At 35.3% G+C, this 23,082-nt stretch overlaps 1 protein-coding gene across 4 annotated transcripts in view; it reads left to right on the top strand.

The window, feature by feature from the left end:
- Nucleotides 1–23,082, top strand: part of REPS1 (RALBP1 associated Eps domain containing 1) — an 89,982-nt gene that overhangs the window by 37,974 nt on the left and 28,926 nt on the right. For 3 of the 4 annotated variants that reach the window (XM_005891955.3, XM_005891954.2, XM_005891953.3), the window contains exons 2-9: nucleotides 3,280–3,403; nucleotides 5,062–5,258; nucleotides 5,359–5,512; nucleotides 6,193–6,317; nucleotides 6,820–6,982; nucleotides 7,261–7,324; nucleotides 8,703–8,857; nucleotides 20,480–20,601. In XM_005891955.3, the coding sequence (XP_005892017.1) occupies nucleotides 3,280–3,403; nucleotides 5,062–5,258; nucleotides 5,359–5,512; nucleotides 6,193–6,317; nucleotides 6,820–6,982; nucleotides 7,261–7,324; nucleotides 8,703–8,857; nucleotides 20,480–20,601 (1,104 nt within the window). The remainder of the gene's footprint in view (nucleotides 1–3,279; nucleotides 3,404–5,061; nucleotides 5,259–5,358; nucleotides 5,513–6,192; nucleotides 6,318–6,819; nucleotides 6,983–7,260; nucleotides 7,325–8,702; nucleotides 8,858–20,479; nucleotides 20,602–23,082) is intronic. The other variant, XM_070376766.1, reaches the window with a different exon arrangement.

The following is a 23,082-nucleotide window of genomic DNA, read 5'->3' as shown; positions in this document are numbered from 1 at the left end:
AGGTTGGGCTAACCTTACTCCAGGTATTTAAATATTATAAAGCTAAAGTAGTTTTAAAAGAAGGTTAAGCAGCTATATCCCAATTTAAAATTGTTTTAAAAAATAAAGTAGAGATGACAAAAAAAAAAAGAATGTTACAGATCCAGGAATAGTTATGTAGAGCTGTGTAACACAGGAGGTCAAATATAAATACATCTAAGTATGTGAGTGGCTTTTCAAGTTGCTGGAGAAAAAGATGAAATGACAGATGATGAGAAACATTCTCATACTGACTGTGAAAGAATAAGTTTCAGTAACCTTTTGGAAAGGCAATTGGCGATAGGTTATGCATTTTAAAATAAACTGATAGTTTGGTCCAGCAGGTCTCCTTCTAGGAATTTATTCCAAATATTTCTCTAGAGACAGATTTTGTCTTAATTCACAGATTGTGATAGTAATTTAGACTTCTTGGTAATTTCAATCCTGATAGGCCTCTTTAGATTGTTTTTTCAGGTATTATTTTTGTAAATTTATGTCATAACGTGTTTCTTCCTCTCCAGTGTTCACACAGCGACACACATGCCTGACTTGGGCCACAGGATGAGTCTCGCAAGGGATGCCGGCGGGAGGAGCTGTAGAGGAATAATCGCATTTATTGCCTCTGATTCTTTTTATCTGCTCTTTTCAAAACATCTTTCTTGAGGCGGCAGCTTGGCATACAGACTTTTAAAATTTTGTTATGTCTGCTACAGTAGAAGCATAGTATTTCTCCTTGCTCTTCTACCCCATCCCACTCCCCACTTCAGCCTTACATCCTGGGAAGAACTTTGGATTTGGAATCAAAAGACCTGATTTCTAGTGTCTCTTCTACTGAACTAGCTCTGAGACTTAAGAGAAGCAAAAGTACCCTTCTAAACTTACTTTCTTTAAAGCCAAATATCTTAACCTGTTTTGTACTTCTCTTTCTACTTAAATTCCTCCTGTTTATTCCTTAACCCATTGCTAACTGGATTTTATCCTACCTCATCCCTATAACTGTTCAAGTAACAAAACATAATTGTAAAACATAGATCATATTCTGCCCCCCCCCATTTTTGGGGGTTCTGCTGCTTCTTTTTAGAAATTATTTATTATCAATTTTCTGATTAAATAATATTATATATTTTTGGAGTACATACAGCCTCATGTATATAAATATAGAAATATCCCTTAATCTCAGCACCCAGAAATATATGCTGGCATATTCACTACCATTTTTATGTATATATTATAATAGAATTGGGTTATGCTTATGTATATGCTGCTTTGTGTTCTGCTTTTTGCTTTCATAACATTAATCCTATAAGTGAATTTTAAAGGCTACATATTTTTCTCATATGGCTATTCCATAATTACTTTTATCTATTCTTGGGAGTTTAGGTGGCTTCTCATAACACCTTGTATGTAAATCTGTGTGTGCAATGATTGTTTCCGTTAAAGCTTGCTCGCACCTTCCAAAGCCTTGTCCCACCTTTGGTTTCCCACTTTCTGCTGCTATTTTTTCCCACTTTCTCTTTCATAAGCTCCTTTTTATACCTGCCTGTTAGGTTTCCTTTTGTCACTCTGGGCTTGCTGGCAGTCTCATTTATTGGTCCCCCAGCTTCAGTCATGACCTCCTGTCTGCTTGCCAGGATGGAGCACAGCTCCTCAATGTATTCCCTTCTGAACTCTGCCTCTTTGTTCTGTTACCAGGGTATCTCCCCCTGAAAATCTCACAGGCACCTGAAACAGATGTAGTAGGGATAAACAAACTACACGTGATCCCCTTTTAGGTCTTCCCTTTATCTAGCTCTTACCTGGTGTATTTTAGATGCTTTGGGTTATAAATAAAAGTATCTGAGATGTATAATGATCCCTGAGGGGGTTCCCAGTGGGCACAATAACCATAACACAATGCCTTCATATGCTGCCTGGCTGTGTGCTCTTCATTCTTAACTCTCACCCTCCTTTTCCCCGTAGTTCTCTTAATGTAAACCTGCCTCTTTATCCTCTTTGCCCTTTTAAATTTACACAGAAGTGATGCCCCTTAGTGACAGAAACAGGAACTTCCTCCCATGATGATCAGTCATAGCAAAAATGTCGTCTTTCCTAGTGCAAGTAAACAAATGGTTATTGTTATTGTGATATGCTGAACCATTGATAGGTACTTCTTTGCAATTCTACTAAATACTTTACTTCTGACTTAGTATCACAACATCTCAGGTACCTTAATCTTCCTTTGAATGTGTTGGGAAAAAGAAAATAGACTAAATTAGACTAAATATGCTCTCTTTGTACAAGAATTTGGATTTTTGAGAAGCTGAGATAAGGTTACTTAGTGCTTGTTTTAGGGTGACTTTGTGATGTCTGTATAATAGATATTAATACACCTTTTGGGATTATAATTTAATTTTGTAACCTAAATTCTCTTTTCCCCAATAGCTCAGCAGTAAAGATTCTGCCTTCCAGTGCAGGAAACATAGGTTTGATCCCTGGGTTGGGAAGATTCCCCTGGAGAAGGAAATGGCAACCCTCTCCAGTATTCTTGCCTGAAAAATCCCATGGACAGAGGTTCCCTGTGGGCTACAATCCAAAGAGCCCCACACAACTGAGTGGCTGAGCACAGTTTGATACTTGTAGTAGCCAGTCAAGAAATATTTGTTGAATTATTAGAACAATCCCTAAAAGGCTTCATGCTTTTTTTTTTTTTTAAAAAGGCAAACAAAAATTATTGTTTTAAAGAAAAGTAGTATAACCACATTAAATATAATCTGGAGAGTAAAGAGAAATAACCCATATTCGCAATCTTACCTAGCAAACTTGCTGGTAGAATCTTTATATATCTGGTTGTTTTAAAGTTTGTATTTATGTGGTCAAAATTATGGATCATGCCCTTTCCTACTTAGTATGTCATTTTATGATTTACCTTAAATGACTGGGTAATAATCTATTAGTTGCAGAAACTTTTGACCCTATTGTATGCACAGTGTTTATGAAGAAGAATAGATGGTACATTTGTTTCTAAAAGTTCCAGTTATTTTTAATAAAATATAATTGTTTATCACATGAATTTTACTAAGTAGGAGAATGATAACCTATTGTAAGGTCAGTGCCTTTTTATTTTCAAACATTTAAAACTGAAACTTGAAGAGTTGGTCGTCAGTTGAGAGTAATATGCCATATGTCAGCTATGTATTTTGGAAAAGTTAGAGAGGTCGGATAGCTGCTTTTGTGGAGAATTATTGTCAAAATTCTTGATATTAGCATTTTTTTCTTTTATAGATTATGGAGCTTTGTGGTGCGACAAGACTTGGTTATTTTGGAAGAAGTCAGTTCTATATTGCTTTGAAACTTGTAGCTGTTGCCCAGTCTGGCTTCCCTTTAAGAGTGGAAAGTATAAATACAGGTAACTATGGAATATATTAGTAACTGAAATGAAAATGAACTTCTAATCAAAAGTGAAATAAAGTCGGTAGAACTGTGGAGTCTTTCTGATGTTTCAGTGGCATTTGTGACCTTGAGTTAAAGTATCGTGACTTTATTCCTGCCATACTTTTTTCATTTGTTAATATTAGAAAAATATGTCTACCTTAACTCTGTTACGGCATTTATGTACATCACACATATTTTATGGTAATATAAAAACTTAAAATGACAACTTTAATTTACTAAAAATTGCTTAGAATTTAGATGAATAATTTTATCAAGGTAGCTGATGAATTGTAGTGACTATCTCATATATGCCCTCCTTATATTCTTTTCTACTAAGTATAAAACAATGTTATGCTTAGTGTTTTCCTGTTTGGAAAAGCTATGAAAGTTCCATTTGAAGTTTAGAAAGTATTAGTTAACCAAAATTTTGATTGGTAGAGACAGTGTTAAAATATTGGCAGGCTAAAACCCAAATGCAAGCATCTGCCCACCCTACAAGTGTCACCTAGGATAACGTGGTTTTCTATTATTTGAAGGCTCATTGATGCCTAAGTAGTTGAAAATTCTTAATTTCTTAAGAATTAAATCCTTAAGAATTTCTTCTTCATTCTTAAAATGCAGAGTTCTTTGGTTTTCATAGGGAATGGGGTGGGAAGAGAAAACTTGAGGTTTTCTGTAATGTTAGAATTTTTATAAAATAGTTTTAAGTAGCACCTCTGTTTAATAGTCATCCAGAAGTTTTCAATGTGGAGCTCTCATTTCATTGTTCTAGAATTGAGAGTTTACATTCTTTTTAGGTAATTTTTATTTCCTTTATATAAATACTGCATAAACATTACTATTTTCCCTCCCTAATGCAGAGATTCTAAAGAGAAATGCAGGTAATCATGGTGCAGGAAAGTACACTTTCTTCTAAAGATGCTGCTGCTGCTGTATTGTTCTAGTCTAAAAATGTGCAGAGACATTCTCAGCCTTTCATCCTTTTCTCTATTTAAAAGTGAATGTAGAATATTTGCATTAGGAGTGTCATAGCTGGACTAAAGTGGGAGGTACAACTAACGCCTTGTAAACTGTGTCCTTGGCAGGTGGACAGTAAGATGTTTTCATTAATTTCTTCAGTGAAAATGTCTAGATTAATCTAGTTCAAACTTAGTGCATAGTCTTGTTTTGTTTAGAGCTCTAACATCTTCCTTTAGGGAACCAGTGTGAGTAGAAACAGTCTAGGCTTCAGGGTCAGATTGACCTGGCTGCAGATCCTAACAGTCGGTTACTGTCAGTGACCTTGGCATCTTAGAGTCTCACTTTTTTATCTGTAAAATGGGGATTTTTGTAAGGTTTATATGGTTATGAGATAAATGTAAAGTACAAACAAAGGCCTGGCATGCACTGAACATTTCATACAGCTTAACCCCTTAGAGTGACAGAGTGCTGTTACTACTACCTTCTAGATCAGAGTTTACCTAAACAATCTAAGGGAGATGATCTGAATTTTGTGGTGATAAACATTTTGTGTCTATTGTTTCTTAGTTTTTGCAAAAATTCTTTCTAATAACAAATTCATCTCTTATTTCAGATTTTTAATGTGTATACCCTGTTTCGTTTTGAAGTAATAATTATTTTTGTGGTTAACAGTAAAGGACCTTCCTCTGCCAAGATTTGTTGCTTCAAAGAATGAACAGGAATCTCGTCATCCAACCTCATATTCTTCAGATTCTGAAAATCAAGGGTCTTACTCTGGTGTAATCCCCCCACCACCTGGCAGGGGACAAGTGAAAAAAGGGTCCACAAGCCATGATACTGTGCAGCCTCGTGCATCTGTAGATCAGCAGGTAATCATGTACATGCTGTCAGCTGATGTACTGTGGGAATGCTTACACTAAAACATGTTACCTTAAAATTTAAATTTTCAAATAATGATGTTCTTTCTAGGAACCTGTGTCCCCAGTAGTCTCGCCACAGCAGTCTCCACCGGCTTCTCCACACACGTGGAGGAAGCACAACCGCCATCCCAGTGGAGGAAACAGCGAGAGGCCTCTTGCAGGACCTGGGCCGTTCTGGTCTCCCTTTGGTGAAGCACAATCAGGTATTTAGAAAATTTTTAAAAGTAACATTTATTAAGGGCTGTAGATGGAAGGAAACTTAAGAATGTTCCTTTAAGAGTTGCCTCGAAGTCAGCTTTTAATTTATAAGTTCAGTTCAGTTCAGTTCAGTTCAGTTCAGTCGCTCAGTCATGTCTGACTCTTTGCAACCCCATGGACTGTAGCACGCCAGGCCTCCCTGTCCACTACCAACTCCTGGAGTTTACTCAGACTCATTAAGTGCCTTAAATAGAAGCAAAAGCCAACTGTGAAAGTTTCTAAGTAAATTGAGTATAATTGCATTTACTTATATCTATGATGCTTAGACAAAAGTTTATAGGTATCAGATTCTATCTGAAGGGTAAAATGTATAAGAGATATATTATATCGGAGATATATTCCCAGGTATATTTATTATATTAGTGAAGGGAAGTATACTTTGTTATAAAAATGATTCTGCTGCTATATTGCTTATTATAGCAGTAAGTTGGTTATTATGCCAAATGAGGTCTAATTTTAAATTGGCAGATAAGATTCCATTTTGGAAGTTGTTAATATTTCCTCAGAGTTAGCTTTTTAAAAGAAAACTTGTTCATATGTCTGGTGATTTGTTATCATTAAAAACCTGGTAACTTTATTTTTTCTTCCAAAAGTGAGTCAGCATGTTTACCCATTCCGTTTTTAGGTTCTTCTGCTGGTGATGCAGTGTGGTCAGGACATTCTCCACCTCCACCTCAAGAAAATTGGGTCAGTTTTGCTGATACTCCACCAACCAGTACTCTTTTAACCATGCATCCTGCTTCTGTCCAGGTGTGACATTTTATTGGTATTGCATTTTTATTTGCTTCATTAAGAGTATTGCTGCTGTCATTGTTTTTATATTTTGCTGTTGCACATTTTATAAATGCAAGTTCACTCTTTTATTAAAACAAAAAAGAACTTTGTGCCTTTTCTTCAAGTCTGTTTTCATTGGAACGTTTTATTGAAAGTTTTGGCTGATTTTCTTGCTAATCCCATAGTGAAGTTTTGAAACGTTTCTGCATCTAGGAATGTATTTGCTTGGCTTTCTTAGCACCTTTTACATAGCTTTCTGTTGCTTACATATTGCTATCATTCTACATATTTATGTAATCTTTGTGCAAAAATGTTTAATAACCTATGTAACAAATATGTGGTTTGCTGATGAGTTAAGGCTTATTTTTAAACATCCACAAAAAGTAAGTTTTACTTTCAAAGATAAGTAACTTAACGATCTTGGTCCATATAGTCATATAGATAGATACTGTACTGAGGAAAAAATGTTTCATTACAGGACCAGACAACAGTACGAACTGTAGCCTCAGCTACAACTGCCAATGAAATTCGTAGGCAATCCAGTAGTTATGACGATCCTTGGAAAATAACAGATGAACAAAGACAGTATTATGTAAATCAATTTAAAACCATTCAGCCTGATCTAAATGGATTTATTCCAGGTGAGTTGTTAAAAACAGAAGTTCTTCTAAATGGGATAGGACGGTCTCAGTTTCATAATCTCAAAGATACGGTTTCATTCGTCAGTGATGATAAAGGATAAATTAATTCTCAAATTGTCTAAAAAGTTTATAGTCACTGGAAACCAAAAATATGACATGTGCACATGTTAAGGTTACCTTTTTCTCAGTGGCAGAAGTCTTAAGACTCTTACCTCACATTTTATTCTTGGAGCTGTAAGTTCAGAATAACACTAAACAACACTGTTTTAATATTTCAGGATCTGCAGCTAAAGAGTTTTTTACAAAATCAAAACTTCCTATTCTTGAACTTTCTCATATTTGGTAAGTGTGGTATATCATTAGTTGGGTAATGTGGGTTGTTTCAAAAGAGTTTACAGCAGGTAGATTTTTGAACTTAAACTATTAGAGTAACCTTTTCAAGAATGTTCTCAAAGAACTCAGTATTGCCTCATAATATCCAGCTTCTCTCTCACTCTTTAGAAAGGAACTAAGTGATTACTCTGCAGTAGTTCTTTAAAGTGTGCTAAAAGTTTTTAAGCTGTATCAGCTGTTTTGTTGAGAGAATAATGTGTGGCATAAAAGCTGGTTTGCTCATACATGGTATGTTTATCCCATTTGGTTTTTAACAGGGTTAGTAAGTCCTATACCAAGGCAAGATCTCAAGAACATGCTTAGCTCCCATTTAAATTTAGACTGAGACTCAGGATAGCTGGTATGTAGTTGAAATTAGCCATTAGAGCACAAACTGCAATCACAAATTACTTTTTAAAAGCAATTATCAGATAAATACATGTTATTTCTACTTTATATCAATGTATTTATTTATATTCTAAATTACTTTGTTAGTAGCATCTTTAGACACATAGGATACTATGGTAGGAAGTACGTAGATAATGCCTAAAACTGAAAAATCAATAACTGGCAATATATGCATGCTGTTAACATTTATGTAATTTAAGGTAATAAATTAAAAAATGATTGTTTCTGCAACCAGGAAATGGACACCAGGGTGGGGCTGCTGTTTCAATGTATCAGGACTTGTAATTCTGTTAGATGCTTTAAAATGCATACATGTAGAAATTTGATAACAATAAAAACAATTTTTAAAAATTTCAGTGACTTATTAAGTAAGCCAGGATTTAACTAAATCCTTTTACTAGAAATGCAAGTGTGTTAAAGGTCATTTTTTGGTGACTTTATTTATTGGGACTATTTTTTCAGCATTTTATTATGAGAATTTAAAGTATACAGAAAAGCGTAAAGAATTGTGCCTTGAACACCCATATGCCCACTGCCTACAATTAACAGTTTGCTATATTTGTTTTGGGCTTCCCAGGTGGCACTAGTGGTAAAGAACCCGCCTGCCAGTGCAGGAGACATAAGAGACCTGGGTTCGATCCCTGGGTAGGGAAGATCCCTTGGAGAAAGGCATGGCAACACACTCCAGTATTCTGGCCTGGAGAATCCCATGGGCCAAGGAGCCTGGCGGGCTATACAGTCCATGGGGTCACAGAGTCGGACATGACTGAAGCAACTTAGCATGCGTGTCGTTATATTACATATTACATGTCCTTCATCTGTGGAATTTTTAAAATTCTTAATTGCTATTTTCTGGGAAATAATTTCTCTTGCTTCTTTTTGAAACCTAAAAGGAGCCAAAGCAGAATATGATCATATTAATAATAAGTTTTTATTCTAGGGAACTCTCAGACTTTGATAAAGATGGAGCCTTGACACTGGATGAGTTTTGTGCTGCTTTTCATCTGGTAGTTGCTAGGAAGAATGGCTATGACTTACCGGAAAAACTCCCTGAGAGCTTAATGCCCAAACTGATTGATTTGGAAGATTCAGCAGGTAAGATCAGGAGCTGAAAAGACCTGACTGCATACCTTCATAAATATAGCACTTGATCCTTAAAGCAAAATCAAAATGTTATAATTTAGGTTAAGAGCTTAGACATTTCATCAGAAGTACATAGATTTGCCATCAGAATAGACTATATGGGCTAAACCCGGAATAATGGTTTCACTTATTTAGTAAACTTGAAATAAAAAGATAAAGAATATATACCACTGTGTATGCTACTGTTTCACTTAACACTTATGAATTGTGAAGATCTGAAGAGCATTTCACAGTGTCTTGTTATTTTGTGGCATTTAACTGTATTATAAATTATCTGAAGTGGGTAAAGTAGCCAGTCTTCATTATCAGCATTTTTTCATTTAATGCATCTTGTTTTATCATTAGATCTTTGCAGTCTGAAAGCATTTCCTTTAAAAAGCCCACTTCTTTTCTTCAGATTCTGAAGAAGTCTGGAAAATTTGTATTTGATTATAGATAATGCTTTTAAAAAATGTTTACCAGAAAGTTTTTATAAGGGCTCATATTGACTGGTAGCTTTCTTTAAAAGGAAACAGGAATAGAATACATTTTCCTTGCATTCTGAATGAATAAGAGGAAATTAATGCTAAATTCTTAACAAGTTTAATTAAAACTAAATTACTGTTTTCAAATTTTTTAAATCTAAATTCTCTTTTGTCTATTATGTTGGAAAGAATTTTATAGTTCTAAGAAGATAGAACAGAATTTGGCTCTTAAAAGGGCAACTTCTATTTAACTCAAAAATGAAATGATCTGACTTCTTTTTCTAAATTACATGGAAGGAACCATATACACGTCATTACTGTCCAGAAGAGAACAAGTCTCCTTGGAGTTAAGAACCTGAGTGTGCTTCTGGTTTGTTAATTAGTCTCTGACTTGGGCAAGTTCTAACCATTTACTCTGTTGTTTTCATCTGTTTCTCCACGTGAAATGTGAATTTTACCTATTTTAGGATTTGAATTGTATCCTGACTTATTATCAACCAATAGGTTGATTAAATAATTTACTGTTGGTTTCAGTTTTTACAAACTCTATTCTGTGAGAATCCCAGGATTTTCCTGATCATTTCAGGTAGTTATTTGGTATCAGTTACCCTCTAACTTGAGCTGAAGGCTAAGTGTTTTTGTTAGATAACTTTGCTTTGGTTTACCTAATTAAGAAATAGATAAAAATTACTTCTTTATTTAGCGTATTTGTTAGGTAAGCCAAAAGGGAAACAGTTGAGGTAGCTACAGACTTGCTGTATCATTGATTTCTAAATTGGACCTTGTATGTAGAGATTTTCTATGACTTTAATTTTGTAAAAACTGGTAGTGTACTAACAAGAAATGAGTCAGACTTATTCTGTTGTATGTCATTTTCTGGAGACTTCTGTGGTCTTATTAACTGTTGGATTCAGATAGGTGAAATCTGGCTTTCACGTTTTGGCAATGGAGTCTTTTTTTCTTTCTTTAATTTAAATAAAGTCTTGTTCTTTGTCATGTTGATCTGATGGAGTTTTAAGACTGATGATTCAAGAAGTTCTTTCCTGGGCATTTGTCTTTTTATGTCTGCTGGATTTGTTTAGCAAAGAGACACTCTGGTTTTTTGCCTGCATGTATCTATACACTATTGCTCTAACTATAATTTTATAGGTGTTTTTTCCAATTCTAATATAATATTATATGGTTTTCTAGTCACATTTATTGTAAATGTTTTGACCACACGATATTAGATTAAAATCTGCTTTCAGATCAGATCAGATCAGTCGCTCAGTTGTGTCCGACTCTTTGCGGCCCCATGAATCGCAGCACGCCAGGCCTCCCTGTCCATCACCAGCTCCCGGGGTTCACTGAGACTCACGTCTATCGAGTCAGTGATGCCATCCAGCCATCTCATCCTCTGTCGTCCCCTTCTCCTCTTGCCCCCAATCCCTCCCAGCATCAGTCTTTTCCAATGAGTCAAATTTGGAGTTCTGTTTGGAGGTGGGAAGAACCATTTAATCTTTTTTCTTTTACCTACTGTAAGCCTGAGATTTATATGACACAAAGTCCCTTGAAATACAGAAATTGTTGTGTGACACTGTGATTCAATCAGTATATTTAAAAACCATTTTTAAATAGCTGTGTTTCTAGAAGTTCCCAATTAAAGGAGAAATACCTAAATACTTTCTTTTGGCTGACCTGAGAACTTATCATAAATATCCCTTCTGTGGAGTCTTTGTGACTTACAGGCATAGGTGGTTTCTGTCTTCTCTGATCTGTCGAAGCATATCCTACGTTGCTGTTCATTTCAGCACACATTATGCTGAATCCTGTCCTGTTGTCCCCTCCTTCTACTACAACATTCTGAGCACCTTAAAAAACTAGAAATGATCATATTCATTGTAGTATCCTCAGGGCCTTGCACTTTGCAAGCAAGCACTAAGTAGCTCAGTAAATAATTATTGAATTCAGTTCAGTTCAGTCGCTCAGTCATGTCTGACTCTTTGCGACCCCATGAACCACAGCACGCCTGGCCTCACTCTTCATCAGCGACTCCCGGAGTCCACCCAAACCCATGTCCATTGAGTCAGTGATGCCATCCAACCATCGCATTCTCTGTTGTCCCCTTCTCCTCCTTCCCTCAATCTTTCCCAGCATCAGGGTTTTTTCAAATGAGTCAGCTCTTCATATCAAATGGCCAAAGTATTGGCGTTTCAACATCAGTCCTTCCAATGAACACCCAGGACTGATGGACTGGTTGGATCTCCTTGTAGTCCAAGGGACTCTCAAGAGTCTTCTCCAACCATAGTTCAAAAGCATCAGTTATTCGGCGGTCAGCTTTCTTCACAGTCCAACTCTCACATCCATACATGACTACTGGAAAAACCATAGCCTTGACTAGATGAACTTTTTTTGACAGAGTAATGTCTCTGCTTTTAAATATGCTATCTAGGTTGGTCATAACTTTCCTTCCAAGGAGTAAGCGTCTTTTAATTTCATGGCTGCAGTCACCATCTGCAGTGATTTTGGAGCCCAGAAAAATAAAGTCAGCCACTGTTTCCACTGTTTCCCCATCTATTTCACATGAAGTGATGGGACCAGATGCCATGATCTTCGTTTTCTGAATGTTGAGCTTTAAGCCAACTTTTTCACTCTCCTCTTTCACTTTCATCAAGAGGCTCTTTAGTTCTTCACTTTCTGCCATAAGGGTGGTGTCATCTGCATATCTGAGGTTATTGATATTTCTCCCAGCAATCTCGATTCCAGCTTGTGCTTCTTCCAGCCCAGTGTTTCTCATGATGTACTCTGCATTATTATGCTAAATATGTGCCATTTTTAAAGTAAAATATTTTTCTTAACATTTATATCTTTGAAAATAAAATCATTTGTTGTCATAAGTTTATGATGTTTTGTTGTTGTTTTGTTTAGTTGCTAAGTCATATCTAATTCTTTTGCAATCCCATGGACTGGACTCTGCCAGGCTCCTCTGTCCATGGGCTTTCTCAGGCAAGGACACTGGAATGGGTTCCCATTTCCTTCTCCAGAGGATCATCCTGACCCAGGGATTGAACCCCCAAGTCTCCTGCATTGGCAGGCAGATTCTTTACCACTGAGCCATTAGCTCCACAAGTATTCTGTATTTATAATTTAAATAACTCTTATAGAAAGGTAGATGATGAACAATGATGACGAGTTGCAGTTGCTTGAAGTAAGTTTTCTGTAGGCGTGCAAACGTAGGTGGGATAATATGTATTTTATCCAAAGTCATTTGAACAGATTTATAGGATTAAATATCAGATGGCTTCTCTGGTGGCTCAGATGGTAAAGACTCTGCCTGCAATGTGGGGGACCAGGGTTCAATCCCTGGGTTGGAAAGATCCTCTGGAGGAGAACATGGCAACTCACTCCAATATTCTTGCCCGGAGAATTCCATGGACAGAGTAGCCTGGTGTGCCATGGGGTCGCAAAGAGTCAGACACGACTGAGTGACTAAGCACAAATATCAGATAAACCAGGAAAACTCTAAGGCTCATAGGTAGAAGTACTTCTGTGGACCTGAATTAAAATATTTAACATTGAACATCTCTGAATTTGGCAATGCAGTTCTCATTGTTAAGTTGCTAAGGCATGTCTGACTCTGTGACCCCACAGACTGCAGCACACTAGGCTCGTCTGTCCTTCACTATCTCCCACAGCTGGCTCAAACCCCTGTCCATTGAATCAGAGATGCTGTCTAACCCTCTCATCCTCTGCCACTGCCCACTTCTTCTCCTGCCCTCAATATATCCCAGCATCAGAGTCATTTCCAGTGAGTTGGCTCTTTGGACCAGGTGCCTGAAAGTATTGGAGCTTCAACTTCAGCATCAGTCCTTCCAATGAATATTCAGTGCTGTGCAGTAGGTTCTTATTAGTAACCTATTTTATATAAATAGTAGCATATATGTGTTGATTCCCAGTCTCCCAATTTATATACCCCACTTGAAAAAAAGATTAAGGTTACATTGCTAGCTTACCACAACTGTATCAGGTAGTAACCAGATCTGTCTTGTTCACTGTATTTAAGTATCTAACAGGGTGCAGACTGTGTACGTAAGTAGGCATTCACGTTTTTGAAATGTCCAAATGACTGAACCACTTGTTTTTTAAAACCGTTTCCTGTCTTCACGCCACACTGCTCACATGAGCACCTTGGTAGTATCTGGTTGAGATACTCAGAGATGGAAAGGAATTTGTTCACTATTCTGTGTCCTTCTCCATAATCACTTCTTTAAGCAGTAAATTTGAGTGTATTTCATTGTTGTTAATATGATACATAGCATAGGTCTCTAAGCTCCTAGTGGTACTTAACATGAATGTTTTTAAAGCCAGAGACTTTTTAATTTATGAGTAATTTGCCAAAAAGCCATACTTGAGACTAGGTTGATTAATGTTAAGTTTCTTTCACCCAGAAAATTTAACATATAAAAGCCTACAGAAATAACACATACAGCTGTTTTTATACAAGTGCAATCACACTATACATCTGTGAATTTTTTTCTAATAATGTTGGACATCTCTGTACTTTATTACATACAGAGTTGTCACATTCTTTGTCATACATATGAATGTTCCTTCATTCAACCAGCTTCATATTGATGGAATTTTCAGATAACTTCCTGGCTTTACGTTTAAAATGGTGCTGGGAGAAAAAAAAAACACATGTCTTTGTTTTGTACAAAGAAAGTTGAATCTTTGTTTTGGAAAATTGGCTCTCCACGTGCCTTTAGTTGCAAAGATAAAAATAATAAAAATAGGCACAATATTCACCATTACCACTACACCTAAGGAATTAGTTCTCAAGCACACCCCACCCCCATATCTGTATACATTCTTAATGGCGTCCTTCTTTTCAGATAGTGGGGTATTGGAACTGATGAATCAGAACAACTGCAAATACTGGCAAAGGGGCACCACTTAATGAAATTGGAAAAAGTACTTAGCCTCCTCAAATTCCTGGCAGAAATTGACAAACAAGGCTAGCTCATACTTAAAGGAGAAAATCTCTGCAAGAATGACACTAGGGGCTTTACAATATTATGGTTTAAATACAGTAGATTTAATAAGACTCTTGGGAATATTTAATGATACCCTTAATTATTTTTGCAGAAATGAGATTTTGTCTTGATGATTGTGTTGTGAAAGTCAAAATGAAGTGAAGGATGTCTGTCTTGCTCTGTTAGGATGAGAGCTCCATGGAAATAAATGGGAGCCTCGTCTTCTTGCATCTTGTATCTTTGTTTACTGTATTTACTTATAGGCCCTTGTAACAATGCACACTACTGAATTCTTGCTTTTATTAATTATGCCACCAAATTTCACCCCAAATTTTTAACATCTTTTATTCTTTATACTCATTTTCTATGTTAGTCTTAAAGCCCCAGTTTAGTTGTTTTTTTCTGTTTATGAAACTTGAGTCCTTATTTTAATTGGATTAGCTTTAAATGGGCTTTTTCCATTTTAGGTATCCTTAGACAATGGAAACCTCCCGTATATCTGTAGGTAGTTTTCTTTGAAGTATAATAGCTAAGTCAAAACAGTATTTGCTATAAAATACTGATAAATACTGCAAAAAAAAAAAAAAAGAGAGAAGTGCAGTTTAGTATTTGGGGTAAATGTTTTATTCTTTTCAAACCTTGTTGGACATGTTTTTACTTCAATTTTAGAAGTAAAAATCTTTGGTTTTAATTCAAAATTGAGTCCTTCTTAAGATCTGCTTTCTCAGTAGGTTTCCATTTATGGAGTATCAGGGAGAAGTAGAATTAATTTTGGAACTAGAGCTTAGTTTTTTGATCCATGTAATATCATTCAAGGCAAAGCATATCTTAAACTGAGTCCTTAATTTCTTTCTGCATATGCATTTCTTGCCTCGTCTTTTAAAAATATGAATGAGAAAAGTACTAATAAATAGGGTTTGTTTTTGAAAACTCAAAATTTATTGAAACCTGCTTTTTTAAATTAAAACTTTTTTTCTTGTACAGATAATATTTACACCTAAAATAAATAAAAGATATAGTTACTTTTGCTTAGATGAAGCTGTTAAATGAACTTAGAACCTTGAACCTTCATTCTGAAGAACTCTTCTTGGATTTGTTTTGCTACTTGAAAAAATAAGTTTTAAACCATAAGATTTCAGGTAGTGTATATATATTTGTAAAAGATTAATAGTATCTGGCAGTCATTTTTGAAATAGTTTTTTAGTATATTGAGTATAATACTAGGAAAATAAGATAAATTTGTGTTAGGTAGGTTATAAACCTAGAATAAAACCGAAGCTCTTCATGAGAGAGCTTGTTCAGGAGGTAAACTGAACTGAATTGAATCTGGGCAAGTTTTCAGAGTCTATGGAGGCTTGAAGGATGAAAACTACTGACTGTTTATTTGCTAGTGCTATTGTGAAAATAAGGCGTGTATTTTTAATATTATTACTACTAACTGTTCAGTGTAGGTTGATAGTACATCAGTATGATCATACTAGGTTGTGTCTTCCAGACAAACTTTTTATACATGGAAATACTTTCTGCATAAAAGCCCTTTTGGGGTTGACTTTAACAAATAATTTAGGCTCATGCTCTTCTTTTTCAGCCCTGATGCTCTGATGATGTCAGGGGCAGAGCAGAACCCTCAGGAGGGAGGCAGGGTTGACACAGTGTTCCAGCAGGAGGCTAGGTTGGAACACTGCATCAGGTAAGAGTAAAACTACACCCCTGCCTCCGTAAGAATACAGTCTTAAAGACTTAACCCTTGTGGATGGGCATGAAGCCCTTTGTTGGAGTATTTATAAGGAGCCAAGTTGAAGGAAGTGCAGTTAATTTATACACTTAATGCCTCCTCTCCAACTCATGACTGTTAGTTTCTAGAATATAGGTAATTTGCTCTTTATCTACTGCCATTTGTTCTATGTATGAAATTAAGAAAGAACCAGTGGGTAATTTTGCTAATTTATTCCAGAGATAATTTTTGAATTTTCTAGGACAGTGATTTTTTTCAAAGTTTTTTGTCTTAGGACCTCTTTATATTCTTAAAAAAATTTGTGGACCCTCAAAAAAGCTCTGTTTTTGTAGATTAGATCTATCAATAGTAACTTTATTAGGAATTAAAAGTGATACACTTAAAAAAATACTTCTTTATTTTGAAATAAAAATAGACCCCTTATATATTAGCGTAGATATTTTTAGGAAAATAACTATTGCAAAAAGGGTGGCATTGTTTTACAACTTTGCAAATCTCTTTAATATTTGGTTTAATAGAAGACAGCTTAGATCTCATCTATCTGCATACTACATTCAGTCTGATGAGTGTTTTAGTTTGAAGTATAGTAGGGGTTGGCACACTTAAGCCCTGAGACCAGAGCCAGTTTACTGACTGTTTTTGTATAACCCACAAGCAAAGAGTGGTTTTTGTTTTCAAGAGAGAATAAATTTATCACACATGAAAATATATGATATTCAAGTTTCAGCATCCAAAAATAAAATTTTATTGAAACACAGCCAAGCCTATTCCTTTATGAATTACCTGTGGCTTCTTTTGACCACAGTAGCATATTTGAGTGGTTGCAACAGAGACTTTAAAGCCTATAAAGCCTTAAATATTTACTGTCTGGCCTTTTGTAGAAAAAGATTGCTAATTCTTGGTACATGAAGAAAATTTGGCCTCACATAGTAAAAGGAAGGACTATTTTCATATAATTTTGGATATTCTTTGATACTAGCCCAAAACTCAACAAATAGTAATTTCTTAAAGATTAATTGCAGTGAAAAGTGAAGCCATATTAATGAATTGTTTGTACTATTACATAGATCTGTCTTGCACTTTGAATGAATCTTTTACCCATGCATGGTTTTATAACATAATGCATTGATTATTTATAAAATATCAGTTCATTGAGTTGTACAGCTCTTTGAAATGTTGGAACGTTTTATTGTAAAATATCAAAAAGTGTAGTTGTTACCATTACAACCTATCTTATCGAAGAAGTCTTTTAAGTACTGGGAAGCTCTTGAGCTTATAGACATGGTATACATTTTCCAGAATACCAACTTTCACTTAAAAGTTCAAACTTTGTCATTGATAACAAATATTGACAATAGTTATTTTAGATACAGGGTCACTTAGTCCATTTTTGAGGAAATCTGTGCTGTACCATGTATGAATAATTATATAGTTTTATCAACTGTTCTTTCAAACATGATAGTGTTCAGTGAAAAAAGTGGCCTGTTCAGCAAACAACTGAACACAAGTAGTTTTCCATGAGAAAACCACTGCACTTTAGTATGGAGAAGTGCTTTATATATGTTTCCCATTTTATCATACAGAGTATTTTAAAAATGAGTTTTGGGGTGAAATTTAATAAAATTAATAATTCTTACTGCTGAATTGTTAACACTCTTTAGTGAAGTTATTGGTTTATTTATTTTTATATATTTTAACTGGAATGCCTGGCAGTAAAGACCACAATGACTGCTAGTGTATTTAGGAGCCTCTGGCTTAATTCTTGCTGATAAGCTAGCAGCTTTACCCACCATTGCTTTTGCACCATCAGTGCATGTGCCAGCACAGGGGAAAAGCATTATTACTATTACAAAAACAACAGACTTTTTAGACTCCCTAGCAGAGTCATGGGGGTTCCCAGGAGTCCATGGTTCACATTTTTAAGAACTACTACTTTAGGGAAATAACTGTTTTGGGATGATTATGAAGTGTAATTATTTGAGTGACTAACTTCAGTTCTCAGCCTCAAGGGGCTAGACCTGCTGCACCTTTACACCAGTGAATTAGAGAGGTACCCAGAATCCTTCCCAGACCTGAACTTCAGCAGTGGTAGTGGCATGCCCTCTGGCCCTAAGTCTCTCAGGAGTGGACTAACGGGAAAACAGAGATCTAGACAGTCAAATGAGGGCCCCAGTGTGCTCTAAGGTGATACTCAGAGCTTAAGTTAAAATGGAATATGACTTTTGAATAGGTTCTTTTGAAAATTAATCATCCTGTAGTTAATACTATTTTTATTCTGTTTCTCTTTTCTTTAATACCTGCTTTGAGGGATCTTTTAAAGATACTTCTTCAATCTCTATCCTTCTAACAGTTTCACTTCCAGTAAACCGTTAGATCTATAGCCATATCCTCCTTCAGCTCCCTTTCCCTTTGTTACCATAGGAAAAAAAGCCCATGATTTTGGTCCAGACTGAAAACCATAAGCTGTCTCCATGAGGAATTTGCTGCTACTATTTATCATAAATAATTTTTTTCATTAGTTGTTCTCTGAGAGCTTTGAGTTAAAACGTCTTCATTGAACGTTATTTAAAGCATTTCTGCCTCTTACTGGTTTGGTATCACTATGGCACTTTTATTGAGAAGGCATGGAAGTAAGAAAGAAATCTGAATAACTCTTGATCTTTGAAAACCAAAATTTATCAAAATATGATAGATTAGAACTTGCAGTGTGATACGACTATAAAGAAGTAATGTCAGGGTGAGTAAAAGAGAAGTATTGATATTTCGAGGTAATCATGTTCACAATAAGGTGAAGAAAAATTCTGAGAACTTTTCAGAGTCTCAGTAGTTAACTCTGGTTTTAGGGAAATAACACTAAAGAATGAATTTAAATGAAGATCACAAAAAGTAACTCATTCAGTAAATATTTGAGTGCTTAGTAAGTATTAGGTTCTATGTTCAGTACTAAAGTTTGAAGGATTTACTTACGAATAGATTGAAAGGTTAAACCTATACTTCACTAAGTTATTATATGTCTGTCTCTATAGGAATCTGAAATATAGTACTAACAGTTAATGGCAAGTGTCTTCCTTTCTGATGGAGAAACTCAGGTGCTGTTTATTTTATTCAGCTTGCCCATGGTCACAAACAAAAAGATAGGGACGGATATTAGAATCATATTTTTTGACACAGGTTCTAAACAGATTAGGTATACTCCATTAATTTGGCAAAGTTAATGTGATTTTCAGACAGGAATTATATTCAAAGCCATGTAAAACTTGGGAAGATTGGAATGAGAATTTAGTTACCCTTGAAATTTTATTCCATTTTAAAATTATAGTTTAAGAGAGAGCTTAGGTGAGGCCTTAACTAATTAAAGACTTCCCCGGTAGCTCAGATGGTAAAGCGTCTGCCTACAACGCAGGAGACCTGGGTTCAATCCCTGGGTTGGGAAGTTCTCCTGGAGAAGGAAATGGCAACCCACTCCAGTATTCTTGCCTGGAAAATCCCATGGACGGAGGAACCTGGTAGGCTACAGTCCATGGGGTGGCAAAGAGTCGGACACGACTGAGCAACATTTACTTTTTTATTTAACTAATTAAAAGTAGAACATGATATCACATAATACTTTAAAAACCACTTTGAAATTGTGTCATGGATTTGTAGCCCTCTCGGTTAAGTCTGTAAACGCTAGTGAGCCTAACGATAAGTTTGTTTCATGTGGTCTTATTGACTTTGCTTTTTGTTGGTGCCTGGGTTCTTTCTCTCCTTTTGCTGTCTCCCTTAAAAATATATGCTGCTTCTTGGTTACAGGGAAGACTTGTAGAGAAAATGCAAGTGAACTAGTGTAACTCAACATTTCCTAAAGTATATGCCAAGGGAATATTGAGGGATTTTTATCTAATTTTAGGAAAGTTTATATTTGGGAAAGACTGATTTAAACAAAGTTTATTTGCTCTAGGTCTGTGCGTGGGGACACGTCCAACAGAGAATTATGGTATCCCCAGATTTATTTGAATAAAAACCTAATTTTTAAAAATGCCTTACTGATTAATATTCCTTGAAGTACACTTTGGGAACTGGTACAAATCCATCTCTATTAAAAGAAGATTCATGTACCTTATTGCATTGCTACGTACAACACTCTTTCTCTGTGTATTTCTAACTAGATTTTATTTTTCATGGAAAACTCTGGTTTCAGGTATACAGTAAGTAGCAGGAATACATATTGCCTGATTAATTGTCAAAATGTTTGGGGAACGTGCGAAAAGGAAATTCAGATTATACATTACTACTTGTGAAAATCTTCTTAGGTTTTTATGAATAAGTATTCGAGAACTAAAATATATTGTTCACAGAAAATTTCTCTATTTTAAAATTGCAGATGTTGGGGATCAGCCAGGTGAGGTAGGTTATTCAGGCTCTCCTGCAGAAGCTCCTCCAAGCAAGTCTCCGTCGATGCCGTCACTAAACCAGACTTGGCCTGAGCTGAATCAGAGCAGTGAGGTTAGCAAAGCTTCCCTTTTCTTTCACTAACGTTCACTTTTTTAAGGTAAGAAGTTCCAAGCAGGGTAATTTTAGCCTATAGCTCTTTCAGCATGCATGCATATGGACCATATCAAATGTGACTATGATAGACACTTGTAATTATATGACTCTTTGAGGTTTTCAAAGTACTTTTCCATACATGTACTATCATTTAGTTTCCACCATTCATTCCTATTAAAACCCTGTGAGTTAGATGAGGCAGGTGCATGAACTTAACAGTCAAAGGGTAGATGTCTTAGACAAGATATCTTACAGCCTGTAAGGGACAAAGGCTGAGGTTTGAACACAAGTCCTTTGACATTAAGTCAGCTAGCACACCCGCTGTGTCACACTGTCTTCTCATTCCTGTAAGAAAGCCTGGGATAATAGATTTGGAATCTTAGCATTGGAAGTGATATAAGAAGCCACTCAACCGGCTTTCCACATGAAAAAAGTATTCCAAGCTATTCATAGTAATTTATTTTGTTTAATACAGAATGGAATGATTCAACCCTGTTAAATGCATTGGTTAAAGACCACTTTATATAAAGACCATATTATGTAAGACCAAGCACAGCATACAAAACAGAATTTGAGACACGTTTCCCCCCTCCCCATTACTTTGGAACTTGATTATATAAAACAGTGAAAGTAGGATCACTCTGGTTAGAATAAGGGAAGAGGACCTGCGGCCCTGCCTCCACCAAGCACCCCCTGAGGCTCCTCTGTTAAACCTTGGTGCTCTGTAGATCTCTAATTGAAAACTACTGCTTAACTTATTAGAGCAGTCTTCTTTGTGAACAAGTTATATCTATATATTTTTTCTTAGAGTTTTTTTGTATCACTTTTAGATAGTGCTACAAATATAAAAGTTTTTTGACTTTCAGGAAGAAACTCCTCTAAGCTTCTGTGTCTTCCACGTCTTTTAAAGCCAGAAAAATTTTGGGTTTAAGAGATACTAGTTAATTTGTACAGTTCAAAAACAGAGAAGTAACTGGCAGATTTAAAGTGCTTGCTGCTGCTTTATGACATAATCACAGATACCTGTTTCTGAGACATTATAACATATATCCATTGTGCTGTCAGATATAAAACCATTTATATGAGTGTTTTTCTGGTGGGAAAATTTAAGCCTTGAAAGAATTTACTAGTAGAGAGGCTTTATAATAAGAGAATAGGGTCAGTTTCTTGAAAGCACTGTTTTTTCTGCATTTATTAATTTCTGTCATTTTTAAAAAGCAGTGTCAGATTTTAAAAGTATTTTTATCAATGTCAGTTCATAAGTGTAAGTAACTAAGGCATCTCAATTCAAAAGTCCATCTTCATTCTAAATAAAATCACATGATCATTAAAAATTAGGAAGGGAAATCCCTTTGAACTCTGAGTTAAGCGGTTGCATTTTTTTCTTCTTAAATATTCCTAGCAAGTTTAATTTTGTAGTATTTGCTAATAAGGTTCTGAATGTCATAATTTTTCTTTTTTCTTTTTTTACTGTGCGTAGAAAATCAAAATGCTACTAAAACTAACATTGATTTTTTTGGACACATTTTAATAATATTTCTTTTTAAAAATCTCCTTAGTATATGGAATTAATATTTTAGTTTTCTGCCTTGAAGCACTAATCTTTCAGTAAATATTTATTCAGCACCTGTTAATATAGATGAGGCACTGTAGGGGATAACACTAATAATAATCAATAAAATTTATTGAGGACTTTTGATGTGCCAGCTCTGTTCAAAAAGCTCTTTACATATATTAATTGTTTTACATCTTTATAACAATTCTGTGATGTAAGCATTATTAATCTCATATTTCACATGGTGAAACTGAAACAGAGAGAGATTAGATAACTTGCCTAAGGGTGTACGGCATAACTAGGATTCCAGGAGTGTGGTTCCAGAGACTGTGCTCTTAACCATTATACCAAACTTATAAAGATAAGAGTGTTTTTCTGCACTCCAGGTAGCTTACATACAGCCTTGTGAAATCAGGTAAAATCTCATGCCACCAAATAGGTAAATAAATGTCTTCTTTTTGGGAAAAAAATAGTCTGCATCTAAACTTTTCTCCACAGTTAGATAATTACAATTTTAAAAATTCCTTCTGTACCTATGCAACAGTAATTATTGAAGAAACTAAGTATATCAACAGATATTGGTAAGTCACTTCCCTGAAGTGATGTCCCACAATAAGAGTGAATTACTATGGACTCTCTATTCAGGAGACACTCTGAATGCATCAGTGTTTCTAAGTATATCTTAATTTTATGATTTTGAAACATCTGAGAGAAAAACTGTTGAATGATTACATTAGTCATTTTTGTAGATAATTTTTATAAATGTGTTCATTTGCTATTATTTAATTTCTACATGTCTTCTCAAATTGAATAGCACTGTTTTAAATATTAAGTCGAACTTTGAAGCATAAAAATGTTTACTGAATTATAAAAAGAGGATTTTA

This window comes from Bos mutus, chromosome 9, assembly GCF_027580195.1.
Source record: "Bos mutus isolate GX-2022 chromosome 9, NWIPB_WYAK_1.1, whole genome shotgun sequence".
Taxonomy (NCBI): domain Eukaryota; kingdom Metazoa; phylum Chordata; class Mammalia; order Artiodactyla; family Bovidae; genus Bos; species Bos mutus.
The sequence above is the reverse complement of the archived record's forward strand: the minus strand, read 5'-3'. Positions and strand labels throughout refer to the sequence as shown.